This window comes from Nerophis lumbriciformis, linkage group LG22 (assembly GCF_033978685.3).
Source record: "Nerophis lumbriciformis linkage group LG22, RoL_Nlum_v2.1, whole genome shotgun sequence".
Lineage (NCBI taxonomy): Eukaryota > Metazoa > Chordata > Actinopteri > Syngnathiformes > Syngnathidae > Nerophis > Nerophis lumbriciformis.
Genome location: NC_084569.2, coordinates 32,296,557 through 32,311,937, shown reverse-complemented (window position 1 = coordinate 32,311,937; position 15,381 = coordinate 32,296,557). Strand labels below are relative to the sequence as shown.

The window sequence follows — 15,381 nt, the reverse complement described above, 5'->3', positions numbered from 1 at the left end:
TATATAAATTACCATACATTCTGGACTATAAGTCGCTACACTTGTACTACGCTTTGAACTCTGCGGCTTACCAAAAGGTGCAGCTAATTTATGGATTTTTCTTCACTGACAGCCACAATACAAATGGCTCTCCAAAAAAACAAGCAAAGACACTTAAATGGTGCGTTATTGTTTGAGCTTTAGCGCAGTTTTTTGGTCGAGTTTGCTCACTGCAGCTGCTGCAGTGCCCTTTTGTTTAGACTACAGCTTTCAACCGGAAGTACAATTGCCATTTGGTCTTCTAGACGTCCATATCGTTTGCACTCGTATGGATTCGTCACCCATCACTCCAAGCAACGTTTGTAACTTTTACTGTATAACTAAAAAATATTTATACTTGCTAAACTGTTCCATGTGTGACGTCTGTCAGAGTGTTTTCATGCATATTTGTACCTACTATCGTAATGTAATGACGCTAGCATCGCTGGCATTAGCTAATATGCTAACTCGGGATGTCCGATAATATCGGACTGCCGATATTATTGGCCGATAAATGCTTTAAAATGTAATATCGTAAATTATCGGTATCTGTTTCAAAAAGTAAAATGTATGAATTTTTAAAATGCAGCTGTGTACACGGACGTAGGAAGAAGTACAGAGCGCCAATAAACCTTGAAGGCACTTCCTTTGCGTGCCGGCCCAGTCACATAATATCTACGGCTTTTGACACACTCACAAGTGAATGCAAAGCATACTTGATCAACAGCCATACAGGTCACACTGAGGATGGCTGTATAAACAACTTTAAAACTGTTACAAATATACGCCACACTGTGAAACCACACCAAACAAGAATACAAACACATTTCGGGACAACATCCGCATCGTAACACAACAGAAACACAACAGAACAAATACCCAGAACCAATGTTCCCTCTAATTTTTCTTGTGTGTGAGTGAACGCACAAACTCCCTGAGCATTCAGTGGAGCACATGTGAGCAACATCAGACGTGCACACTGTGGCCACACCAGCGTCACACCTGTCCCAAACCTGACATCATAACAATTTAAATGTTTTATTAAAATAATTTTCTGATAGAAGTGATGTTGCCCTCTTACAATGATAATAACAAAAAAACATGTTTTTCATGACCTATGTGCTAGTATTGTATGTCTGGCTGCAGGTCCTGCCTTTAAAAGAAATGTTACCCTTTTCAGAGATTACATTTAGTTTCTGTAACTTTCTGTCTGTAAAATACATCTTTTTATTAGCATTTATGAAATCTAGTGACAATATTTCATGAATAATATCCTTAGATTAACATTCTTAATAAATGGCAGTAAAATAAGCACACATCTGATTGTGGAGTCAGAGTCTTACAACATTTACACATTGTGTGGCGTTGGGGTTGTCTAAGTGCCATGAGTGCGTGTGTTGGTGCAGGTGAGACAGAGTGAGCGGCTTCTGTTAAAACGACGGATGATAACGTTGGTTTAAAGGGGAACATTATCACCAGACCTATGTAAGCGTCAATATATACCTTGATGTTGCAGAAAAAAGACCATATATTTTTTTAGCCGATTTCTGAACTCTAAATGGGTGAATTTTGGCGAATTAAACGCCTTTCTAATATTCGCTCTCGGAGCGATGACGTCACAACGTGATGTCACATCAGGAAGCAATCCGCCATTTTCTCAAACACCGAGTCAAATCAGCTCTGTTATTTTCCGTTTTTTCGACTGTTTTCCGTACCTTGGAGACATCATGCCTCGTCGGTGTGTTGTCGGAGGGTGTAATAACACGAACAGGGACGGATTCAAGTTGCACCAGTGGCCCAAAGATGCGAAAGTGGCAAGAAATTGGACGTTTGTTCCGCACACTTTACCGACGAAAGCTATGCTACGACAGAGATGGCAAGAATGTGTGGATATCCTGCGACACTCAAAGCAGATGCATTTCCAACGATAAAGTCAAAGAAATCTGCCGCCAGACCCCCATTGAATCTGCCGGAGTGTGTGAGCAATTCAGGGACAAAGGACCTCGGTAGCACGGCAAGCAATGGCGGCAGTTTGTTCCCGCAGACGAGCGAGCTAAACCCCCTGGATCACTTGGCTCACACCGTCCCTTATGCCACCGAAGATGATCAAGAGAAGAATATTGACCCTAGCTTCCCTGGCCTGCTGACATCAACTCCAAAACTGGACAGATCAGCTTTCAGGAAAAGAGCGCGGATGAGGGTATGTCTACAGAATATATTCATTGATGAAAATTGGGCTGTCTGTACTCTCAAAGTGCATGTTGTTGCCAAATGTATTTCATATGCTGTAAACCTAGTTCATAGTTGTTAGTTTCCTTTAATGCCAAACAAACACATATCAATCGTTGGTTAGAAGGCGATCGCCGAATTCGTCCTCGCTTTCTCCCGTGTCGCTGGCTGTCGTGTCGTTTTCGTCGGTTTCGCTTGCATACGGTTCAAACCGATATGGCTCAATAGCTTCAGTTTCTTCTTCAATTTCGTTTTCGCTACCTGCCTCCACACTACAACCATCCGTTTCAATACATGCGTTATCTGTTGAATCGCTTAAGCCGCTGAAATCCGAGTCTGAATCCGAGCTAATGTCGCTATAGCTTGGTGTTCTTTCCGCCATGTTTGTTTGTGTTGGCTTCACTATGTGACGTCACAGGAAAATGGACGGGTGTTTATAACGATGGTTAAAATCAGGCACTTTGAAGCTTTTTTTAGGGATATTGCGTGATGGGTAAAATTTTGAAAAAAACTTCGAAAAATATAATAAGCCACTGGGAACTGATTTTTAATGGTTTTAACCATTCTGAAATTGTGATAATGTTCCCCTTTAAGCCTGGTTTGTATGGCAGAAAATTACCAGTTTTTATAGATAAAAGTTTTTTTTACTCATGTTTTTGGTGTGGTTACAAACAGTTTTGCTCAATAAAGTGATTGATGGAATTCCTGTCCGTAAAGTGTCTCGACAGACAATAATTGAACTGTGTTGACAAAGATTGTTTTATTCATTGGGGCCACTCTTGTTGTCACCTGTCACAGAATAAATGGACGGCGTGGCGAAGTTGGTAGAGTGGCCGTGTCAGCAATCGGAGGGTTGCTGGTTACTGGGGTTCAATCCCCACCTTCGACCATCCTAGTCATGTCCGTTGTGTCCTTGGGCAAGACACTTCACCCCTTGCTCCTGATGGCTGCTGGTTAGCGCCTTGCATGGCAGCTTCCGCCATCAGTGTGTGAATGTGTGTGTGAATGGGTGAATGTGGAAATAGTGTCAAAGCGCTTTGAGTACCTTGAAGGTAGAAAAGCGCTATACAAGTATAACCCATTTATTTATTTATTTAAATTGTAATGTGTATATTTTGTTTAAAGTTCAGATGGATTTTTGATTTCCTGCGCGGCATTAATTTGCTGTGCGCAGAGGACGCGTGAGCGGTGCGCAATTGCGCAGGCGCGCACCTTAGAGGGAACGTTGCCCAGAACCCCTTGCCGCACTAACTCTTCCGGGACACTACAATATATACCCCGCTATCCCCTACCCCCCCACCTCAACCCCGCCCACCTCAACCTCCTCATGCTCTCTCAGGGAGAGCATGTCCCAAATTCCAAGCTGTTGTTTTGAGGCATGTTAAAAAAAATAATGTACTTTGTGACTTCAATAATAAATATGGCAGTGCCATGTTGGCATTTTTTTCCATAACTTGAGTTGAAGTTGGGCAGCACGGTGGAAGAGGGGTTAGTGCATCTGCCTCACAATACGAAGGTCCTGAGTAGTCTTGGGTTCAATCCCGGGCTCGGGATCTTTCTGTGTGGAGTTTGCATGTTCTCCCCGTGACTGCGTGGGTTCCCACCGGGTACTCCGGCTTCCTCCCACCTCCAAAAACATGCACCTGGGGATAGGTTGATTGGCAACAATAAAAAATTGGACGTAGTGTGTAAATGTGAGTGTGAATGTTGTCTGTCTATCTGTGTTGGCCCTGCGATGAGGTGGCGACTTGTCCAGGGTGTACCCCGCTTTCCGCCTGATTGTAGCTGAGATAGGCTCCAGCGCCCCCCGCGACCCCAAAGAGAATAAGCGGTAGAAAATGGATGGATGGATGGATGGATGGAGTTGAAGTTGTTCTCTTATTTTGGAGAACCTTGTTACATTGTTTAATGCATCCAGCAGGGCATCACAACATAATTAAGTCTTGTGTCCATGAGGAGTAATCAGCCAGTGCCTTCCTGCCCGTACAGGTGTGATTAAATAGGCCTGTTAATTACGCACACCTGCAGCAATTATGCCCGGCTCAGGGAGTGGTCAGGTCCCTAACAGAAAACAAAGGAGCGGTAACAAAGAAGAACACAAGACACAAAGGAAAACCAATTAACTGCTCCAGCAACTGAACACCTAAATGGTCTTACCGCCCAAACAAAAGGTGACATACAAGTGGATGGAAATTGGTGTCACACAGATAAGGCCGTGTTACAGGCACTGTTTGGAAACACATAATGTATGTAAATAAATATAGAAAAATAGTTGTTTTAATTTAGTGGGTGCGGCTTAGATCTCTTGTGTTCTATAGTCCGGAAAATACGGTACTATATATCGCAAACATTATCAGTAACTTCTCCATATGTTTGTGGATGAATGGCTGCATTTTGGTTATTGTCCGCTGGCGTGGAAGCTGGCTGCTGCTTCCAGTGGTGCTGTTTTTGGGGGGGATCTTGTTCTTTGTTCTGGCATCCGTGACGCGGCATCAGCTAGCAGTGGAGCGGATCAGAGCTCTTCTATTTCTTCTTCTACTTCATGGTGGTGGTGTGCAACATACTCGTAACTAAAATTATGCTCACAACTTCAAACATGCACCTAGGGATAGGTTGATTGGGAACACTAAATAGGCCCTAGTGTGTGAATGTGAGTGTGAATGTTGTCTGTCTATCTGTGTTGGCCCTGTGATGAGGTGGCGACTTGTCCAGGGTGTACCCCGCCTTCCGCCCGATTGTAGCTGAGATAGGCTCCAGCGACCCCGAAGGGATTAAGCGGTAGAAAATGGATGGATGGATGGAACTTAAAGCCAAGAGAAAGCTTGTATTGCAAATGACTTGTAATTAGAGGTACCTCTGAACTACTACAGAGATTTTGACCACTCTCAAGTCCAACAGCTGTGATCCCACAAATGACACACAGAGGAATGTTGCAAAAATTGCTTTGAGATGTAATTTTTTTCATTATTCTTACGTCCGGTATAGCAGATGGCTTATTGGGTGTTTTTAAAAAACATGCATGATGTCATATGTATTCGGACCACCAGGTGCAAAAGATCCAATATGCAAATTTAGGTTTTCTTATTGATAAAATGTATTGCAATAAATATGGCAGCACTAACCATGTCAAAATGTGTTCTCCTCTTCTATCTTCTCTGTTGTACTAGATGGTATGATAAATCATTTTCTGTTGTGATCTACAAGAATGGGAAGAACGGACTTAACGCTGAGCACTCCTGGGCTGATGCACCAACTATTGCTCATCTTTGGGAGGTACATGTTTTTGTCTTGTTGTGATAGTTGCTGGAAGGAAATGCATGCACTTAAGTGTCAATTTTTACTTTAAAGTTAAGTGGAAACCTGGCAATTTGACAATTTATTTAGGCTACCGTATTTTTCGGACTATAAGTCGCAGTTTTTTTCATAGTTTGGCCGGGGGTGCGACTTATACTCAGGAGCGGCTTATGTGTGAAATTATTAACACATTACCGTAAAATATCAAATAATATTATTTAGCTCATTCCCGTAAGAGACTAGACGTATAAGATTTCATGGGATTTAGCGATTAGGAGTGACAGATTGTTTGGTAAACGTATAGCATGTTCTATATGTTATAGTTATTTGAATGACTCTTACCATAATATGTTACGTTAACATACCAGGCACGTTCTCAGTTGGTTATTTATTCAGCCTGTTGTTCACTATACTTTATTTATTTTAAATTGCCTTTCAAATGTCTATTCTTGGTGTTGGGTTTTATCAAATAAATTTCCCCAAAAAATGCGACTTATACTCCAGTGCGACTTATATATGTTTTTTTCCTTCTTTATTATGCATTTTCGGCTGGTGCGACTTATACTCCAGAGCGACTTATACTCCGAAAAATACGGTATGCTGTACCTTGAACAAGTATCGCCATATATTACTGTAAAGTTTTCATTATCAATACAATCATTGTTTTGACCTAACGAGAAGGGATAGCCAAATGACTCTGTTACCTCCATCCATTTTTGAACACCCATTGTTTCAAAAAACCGTTTCGATTACACAAATGTTTCATGGTGTTTTAAAAACAGCAAAGGGTTTTAATCAAATAATATAGAAAAGTTGGGTTGGCCGGATTAAAAAGCTTTAAGGGATCTAATCGCTGTTTTTTTTAAATGTTCAGACTAGGGTTGTACGGTATACCAGTATTAGTATAGTACCGCGATACTAATATATCATATTCGGTACTATACCACCTCTAAAAAGTACCGGTCCGCCACTGCGCCCCCCCATCAGATCGATACCCAAATGTGTGGTATCATCCAAAACTAATGTAAAGTATCAAACAACAGAAGAATAAGTGATTATTACATTTTAACAGAAGTGTAGATAGAACATGTTAAAACAGGAAGTAAGCAGATATTAACAGTAAATGAATAAGTAGGTGAATAATTCATTTTCTACCACTTGACCTTAATAATGTTGACAAAATAATAGAACGATAAATGACACAATATGTTACTGCATATGTCAGCAGACTAATTAGGAGCCTTTGTTTGTTTACTTACTACTAAAAGACAAGTTGTTTAAACTATTTTATTTAAGGACAAACTTGCAATAAGAAACATATGTTTAATGTACCGTAATTTTTTTTTGTTAAAATAAAGCCAATAATGCAATTTTTTGTGGTCCCCTTTATTTAGAAAAGTACCGAAAAATATCGAAATCATTTTGGTACCGGTACCAAAATATTGGTATCGGGACAACACTAGTTCAGACAAATGTATACTCGTGCGCATGCGTGTCTGTTATGAGAATTTCACAAGATTTTATGAATTTCTCACATCCCGACCAGTGTTTTGGTTTTTTTCGTCTTTGTTATCATTCTTTTGACAAAATCAGGATGATAACGAATGAAAACAAAAGCACGGTGTCTAAAACAATGACAAAATGAATTAACAATTTAGTCAATGAATTAAAAGGAGACGACAATGTTGACACAGATGAAATCCAGCCCGATTTAATTGCATCTTTAGGCGGTTGGAGAAAATATCCAATCACAGTTGCATGTGGGAGGGGGCTGGTGGAAAAGCATGGATGGTATCCAATCAGCGGGGGGTGTATATTGTAGCGTCCCGGAAGAGTTAGTGCTGCAAGGGGTTCTGGGTATTTGTTCTGTTGTGTTTATGTTGTGTTACGGTGCGGATGTTCTCCCAAAATGTGTTTGTCATTCTTGTTTGGTGTGGGTTCACAGTGTGGCGCATATTTGTAACAGTGTTAAAGTTGTTTATACGGCCATCCTCAGTGGGACCTGTATGGCTGTTGACCAAGTATGGTATGCATTCACTTGTGTGTGTGTGTCAAAAGCCGCAAGTATTATGTGACTGGGCCGGCACGCAAAGGCAGTGCCTATAAAGGCCTACTGAAATGCGATGTTCTTATTTAAACGGGGATAGCAGGTCCATTCTATGTGTCATACTTGATCATTTCGCGATATTGCCATATTTTTGCTGAAAGGATTTAGTAGAGAACATCGACGATAAAGTTCGCAACTTTTGGTCGCTGATAAAAAAGCTTTGCTTGTACCGGAAGTAGCAGACGATATGCGAGTGACGTCACAGGTTGTGGAGCTCCTCAGATCTGCACATTGTTTACAATCATGGCCACCAGCAGCAAGAGCGTTTCGGACCGAGAAAGCGACGATTTCCCCATTAATTTGAGCGAGGATGAAACATTTGTGGATGAGGAAAGTGAGAGTGAAGGACTAGAGGGCAGTGGGAGCGATTCAGATAGGGAAAATGCTGTGAGAGGCGGGTGGGACCTGATATTCAGCTGGGAATGACTAAAGCAGTAAATAAACACAAGACATACATATACTCTATTAGCCACAACACAACCAGGCTTATATTTAATATGCCACAAAATAATCCCGCATAACAAACACCTCCCCCCTCCCGTCCATATAACCCGCCAATACAACTCAAACACCTGCACAACACACTCAATCCCACAGCCCAAAGTACCGTTCACCTCCCCAAAGTTCATACAGCACATATATTTCCCCAAAGTCCCCAAAGTTACGTACGTGACATGCACATAGTGGCACACACGTACGGGCAAGCGATCAAATGTTTGGAAGCGTACTCACGGTACCGCGTCTGCGTATCCAACTCAAAGTCCTCCTGGTAAGAGTCTCTGTTGTCCCAGTTCTCCACAGGCCAATGGTAAAGCTTGACTGTCATCTTTCGGGAATGTAAACAATGAAACACCGGCCGTGTTTGTGTTGCTGAAGTCGGCCGCAATACACCGCTTCCCACCTACAGCTTTCTTCTTTGCTGTCTCCATTGTTCATTGAACAAATTGCAAAAGATTCACCAACACAGATGTCCAGAATACTGTGGAATTTTGCGATGAAAACAGACGACTTAATAGCTGGCCACCATGCTGTCCCAAAATGTCCTCCACAATCCGTGACGTCACGCGCTGACGTCATCATACCGAGACGTTTTCAGCAGGATATTTAAAATTGCACTTTAGTAAGCTAACCCGGCCGTATTGGCATGTGTTGCAATGTTAAGATTTCATCATTGATATATAAACTATCAGACTGCGTGGTCGGTAGTAGTGGGTTTCAGTAGGCCTAGAAGGTTTATTGGTGCTCTGTACTTCTTCCTACATCCGTGTACACAGCGGCGTTTTAAAAAATCATAAATTTTACTTTTTGAAACCGATACCGATAATTTTGAAACCGATACCGAAAATTTCCGATATTACATTTCAAAGCATTTATCGGACGATAAAATCGGCAGTCCGATATAGTTAGCACTGTGGGAGTTGGAGCCAGCCTGTGACCTCTGCTCTGACCAATCAAACAAAGTAGGCGTGGCTGGTGGAGGAGGCTGATGACATTCATGGAGTATTTTATCAAAATAAACTTACTATAGTGCCTCACTGGTAAAAAAATTGTACTACGCATGTTCTAAAAAACAAATGCACATTTTACAGCCTTTACATCCTGCCCTGATGTGGGATCTGAGCCGAGGATGTCGTTGTGGCTTGTGCAGCCCTTTGAGACACTTGTGATTTAGGCTATATAAATAAACTTTGATTGATTGATTGATAGTCATTTATGGCTTTATCACAGGGCCAAAACAATCTACAACTTACCGCAACATGTTTTCTCCAGTTGAAATGTGAACATTACTACTGACACAGATGACTGACACAATAGCTGTTGTTTTTTCTTTAGTTCGTAATGTAAATATGTGCTGTAAGAGTTGTGCTGCCTATTCTGACATCACGCCACTTTTTACACTGTGTAGTTTGAGTGCGGTCGTGGGACTGCCGTTTGATTGGTGAAATGGAGTCAAACTTTAGATTGGTAAAACAGAGTCATGTGACAGTGCCCGCTGGAAGAAGTCTTTCTAACAGCCAACAATTTGTCATTGCAAGCAGTAATCAATGGATTATATGGTGTAAATAAATGTAGAGCCTTTCCCCTTCATAAAAATGCTCACCTTAAAGTAAAACGTATGTTGCATTAAAAGTACAATTTATCCAAAAAGTTACTTGAGTAAAAGGAGCGCGTTACTACCCACCTCTGCTGGTTTCCAATATAATTTGCATAGGCCCCCTGAGGGCCCCAAAATTAAAGAGTATTCTGTTGAATTGAAAAATCCTCAGCAATTCACAGCTAAACCTTGACTTTTGCATGTGCTTTCTTTTACTATTAATGGAAAAGTAATTATATTGGCTCTGTTGTGTACCGTATTTTTCGGAGTATAAGTCGCTCCGGAGTATAAGTCGCACCGGCCGAAAATGCATAATAAAGAAGGGAAAAAACATATATAAGTCGCACTGGAGTATAAGTCGCATTTTTGGGGGAAATCTATTTGATAAAACCCAACACCAAGAATAGACATTTGAAAGGCAATTTAAAATAAATAAAGAATAGTGAACAACAGGCTGTCACGGTGGGGGGGTCGCAGCTTGCTGCGGGGTCCTTCTCCCAGAAATGCAGACGGACTACTCCGGACATGGCGTGCAGGTAAAAACATGATTTATTCTTAACAAAATCAAAGGAGTATAAAACAGAAAGCAAGCCGACAAAATAACGTGCCTGATCGCACTTGAAGCTAAACTAAAACTTAGCATAAACTATGGATGAGAAAAACTTACTAACAGTAGCAGGAACAAACAAAAACTTACTTGTCAAGGCATGGAACGAGCAGAAAGAACAGAGGCATTGCATGAAACAAACAATGACGCCAGGCCGACTGACTGGCAAAGGCAGGCTTAAATAATGCCTCTGATTAGTGCTCGGGTAGCAGGTGAGCGGCCGAACACTAATCAGAGACAGGTGAACATAATTAGCAACCATACCAACCAAAACAAACTCAGGGAGGTGCACACACAGGAACTAAGGAGTCCAAAACTAACAGAACATAACTACACAAAACATGATCTAGACCACAGATCATGACACAGGCTGAATAAGTGTACGTTATATGAGGCATAAATAACCAACTGAGAACGTGCCTGGTATGTCAACGTAACATATTATGGTAAGAGTCATTCAAATAACTAACATATAGAACATGCTATACGTTTACCAAACAATCTGGCACTCCTAATCGCTAAATCCCAGGAAATCTTATACGTCTAGTCTCTTACGTGAATGAGCTAAATAATATTATTTGATATTTTACGGTAATGTGTTAATAATTTCACACATAAGTCGCTCCTGAGTATAAGTCACACCCCCGGCCAAACTATGAAAAAAACTGCGATTTATAGTCCGAAAATTACAATATGTGTCAATATTTGTCCCCTCTTTCCAGTACACATTAGCTACAGATGTGTTCCATCTGGGATACACAGAGGATGGACATTGTAAGGGTGAAGTGGACCGCTCACTACCCCAACCACAGAGGCTCATCTGGGACATCTCGCCGGAGGTAAGTGTATTAGTTCATTTACGTCCTAGTACTACTGTTGGTATTGTGTAATATTTAGATCATAATTTTCCATGACGTTGTCCCACTCGCACACATTATCTGTCTACACTGACACCATAGGTACACACTTGTGATCTTGTCTTATCGTGATCACATACCTGAATGTTTTCATTCCCTTGGTCTTCTGTGCCTCAACAGGCCCGAACAGCTTTGTCTAGCCCAATTTATTGTCACTGTTTTATGTGCTGGAGGCTCTTAGTAAGACATAATTTGCTGGTATCAACAACGACAACACGGTACAAGTATTTGATCATAGTACATTTTAAATTTGATCAAAAATTGTATTCAAATGTAATTAAATGTACAGTCAAACCTGTCTAATGCGACCACTAAAGGGAAACGTAGCCACTGAATGCAGGTTGGCAACCATTTAGAATTTGCGGCCTTCTTACATGTACATGTGCATGTTTTCTATTTGAGCGTGTGTGATTGGGTATTGAATAGTAATGGTTCATTTTTTTTTCATAAACAGGCATGATGGCCTAATAATAATGAACACTTGAATAATAAGAAAAGCATATGGAGATTGCAGACCTCCGTCAGGCCCTCTCTCCCATTAGCACAGGTGGGTAGAGTAGCCAGAAATTGTACTCAAGTAAGAGTACTGTTACTTTAGAGATTTATTACTCAAGTAAAAGTAAGGAGTAGTCACCCAAATATTTACTTGAGTAAAAGTAAAAAGTATGTTGTGAAAAAACTACTCAAGTACCGAGTAACTGATGAGTAACCTGTGTGTTTAATGATGACGGCAACAAATAATGCACAAAAACATAAAAATAGCAATGAGCAAATTCAGAGCCAGGAATATCTCTTAAGCAACTAAAACAATAATGTATATTAAATAATAATAAATTAACATAAAAAAAATTAAGGCAAATTGAGCCACAATAACTTAACAGCACCATAGGCTCAGTAGGCAGAGATTACAAAGGAAAATAACAAGTTAGCCTTTACGCAAACCATATACTGATAGGTGTCGGCTGCACCTGGGGACACACTGATTGGTGTTTCTATGCATGCGTGTGTGTGTGTGCTACTGTTCGTGTGTGTGTGTGTCTATGAGGCTGCAGTGCGTTAATAAATGTCCCCACACGATGTACATTAGACAGTGATTCATAGCAGGGAAGCTAACATCAGCCTATGGCGACAGCCAAAATATCTACTAAGGTTACTTACCGCCAGAGGTGGGTAGTAACGCGCTACATTTACTCCGTTACATCTACTTGAGTAACTTTTGGGATAAATTGTACTTCTAAGAGTAGTTTTAATGCAACATACTTTTACTTTTACTTAAGTATATTTATAGAGAAGGAACGCTACTTTTACTCCGCTACTTTTATCTACATTCAGCTCGCTACTCGCTACTAATTTTTATCGATCTGTTAATGCACGCTTTGTTTGTTTTGGTCTGTCAGACAGACCTTCAAAGTGCCTGCGTTTCAACAAATACAGTCACTGGTGACGTTCACTCCGTTCCACCAATCAGATGCAGTCACTGGTGACGTTGGACCAATCAAACAAAGCCAGGTGGTCACATGACCTGACTTAAACAAGTTGAAAAACTTATTGGGGTGTTACCATTTAGTGGTCAATTGTACGGAATATGTACTGTACTGTGCAATCTACTAATAAAAGTTCAAATCAATCAATCAAAAGTGTGAAGGAAAAAAGATACTTGTTTTATTTCAACCGTACCGTCAAAAGCCTCAAGACTGACCGCACATGAGGACGTTCCTGTCTTCACAATAAAAGTGCTGCTCCATCGCGCCTGCGCTTTCAAAACAAGAGTCTCCGAAAGCCAGCGCAAACAAGCTAGCAAGCTACGGAGTTTGACGCCAATATATTTCTTGTAAAGTGTATAAAAACGAATATGGAAGCTGGACAACTAAGATGCCAAAAACTCACCACTTTCATGTGGTATTAGACAGTAAGGAGGAACTTTTCTTCTCCTCCATTTGAAAACGTGGACGTTATCATCACGACTGTCTGATTCCAATCAATGCAAGTCATCAGAATCAGGTAATACACCAACTTATATTCTAGTCTTCATGAAAGAAAGGAATCTATATGTTAAACATGCATGTATATTCATTAAAACACCTTTAACATGTAAACAAAAACAGCAAAATAAATACATATAAATTATATACTGTATATATGAATGTATATGTATGTATATATCAATGTATATGTATGTATATATATATATATATATATACAGTATATATATATATATATATATATATATATATATATATATATATATATATATATATATATATATATATATATATATATATATGATATGAGTGTGTATGTTACTCATCAGTTACTCAGTACTTGAGTAGTTTTTTCACAACATACTTTTTACTTTTACTCAAGTAAATATTTGGGTGACTACTCCTTACTTTTACTTGAGTAATAAATCTCTAAAGTAACAGTACTCTTACTTGAGTACAATTTCTGGCTACTCTACCCACCTCTGCTTACCGCGATGTGCTTCCTCAAATTTGACATTGAGTTCATGTAAGCTTCAGCTTGTTAATCATGTGACCGCCTGGCTCTGTTTGATTGGTGAAACAGAGTCAAACGTCACCAGTGACTGCATTTGATTGGTGAAACGCAGGCATGCGATAGATCCTACTTTGAAGGTCTGTCTGACAAACCAAAACAAAGAAAGCGTGCATTAACAGATCGATAAAAATCAGTAGCGAGTAGCGAGCTGAATGTAGATAAATGGAGCGGAGTAAAAGAAGCGTTTCTACTCCATAAATATACTCAAGTAAAAGTAAAAGTATGTTGCATTAAAACTACTCTTAGAAGTACAATTTATCCCAAAAGTTACTCAAGTAGATGTAACGGAATAAATGTAGTGCGTTACTACCCACCTCTGCCCATTAGTAAAGAATCCTTTTGAACAATCCCAAATCCAGGCAGTGACCTATGTCCACCCCAAAATCGAATCACTTGTTACTTTGGTCTTGAACTGGGTTAGAAGTTACTTAACCAACAGGAAGCAATACGTGAAAATAGGCGAACACACTTCTACAGAGCTGAAAATGTTTTGTGGTGTACCTCAGGGATCAATACTTGGACCAAAATTGTTCAATCTCTATACAAACGACATTTGTAAAGTTACAAAGGATAATAATAATAATAATAATAATAATAGATTTTATTTGTAAAAAGCACTTTACATTGAGTAAACAACCTCAAAGTGCTGCAGTGTATTAAAAAAATAAAAATATAATAAAAAATAAATAAAAATAAAAACTAGAACAGCCAAATAGCTAGAACTAGTATGCATATATCTAAAAAAAGGCTTTTTTTAAAAAAAAAGAAGAGTTTTTAAGCCTTTTTTAAAAGCATCCACAGTCTGCGGTGCCCTCAGGTGGTCAGGGAGAGCGTTCCACAGACTGGGAGCGGCGGAGCAGAAAGCCCGGTCTCCCATTGTTCGTAGGACAAAGGACTTAAAGTTAGTATTATTTGCAGATGATTCAACTGCGTTTTGTTCAGGAAAGAACACACAGAAGATAATACAAATAATAACAGAAGAAATAAACAAATTAAAAAGATGGTTTGACAAAAGCAGACTATCCTTAAACCTCAGTAAAACTAAAATAATGCTATTTGGTAACAGTAGAAGAGAAAGTCAAACACAAATACAAATCGACGGAGTAGATATTGAAAGGGTAAAAGAAAACACATTTTTGGGTGTAATAATAGATGATAAAATGAACTGGAAATCTCATATAAAAATCATAGAGTAGCAAGAAACATGTCAATAATGAATAAAGCAAAACATGTTCTGGACCAAAAATCACTTAATATTCTTTACTGCTCACTAGTGTTACCATATCTGAGTTATTGTGTAGAAATATGGGGAAACAACTACAAAAATGCGCTTCATTCACTAACTGTGTTACAAAAAAGATCAATTAAAATAATACATAATGTTGGGTATAGAGACCCTTTATTTATTGAATCTCAAATGTTGAAATTCAACGATTTCGTGCATTTGCAAACAGCTAAAATGATGCACAAAGCAAACTATAACCTGCTACCCAAGAATGTACAACAATTCTTCTCAGCAAAAGAGGAGAAATATAACCTTAGAGGAAAATCTAATTTA

The 15,381-nt window shown here is 39.6% G+C and overlaps 1 protein-coding gene across 1 annotated transcript in view; it reads left to right on the top strand.

The window, feature by feature from the left end:
• cpt1a2b (carnitine palmitoyltransferase 1A2b) overlaps window positions 1-15,381 on the top strand; it is a 134,310-nt gene that overhangs the window by 72,905 nt on the left and 46,024 nt on the right. The window contains exons 12-13 of the mRNA XM_072915711.1: window positions 5,415-5,520; window positions 11,073-11,189. Of these exons, the coding sequence (XP_072771812.1) occupies window positions 5,415-5,520; window positions 11,073-11,189 (223 nt within the window). The remainder of the gene's footprint in view (window positions 1-5,414; window positions 5,521-11,072; window positions 11,190-15,381) is intronic.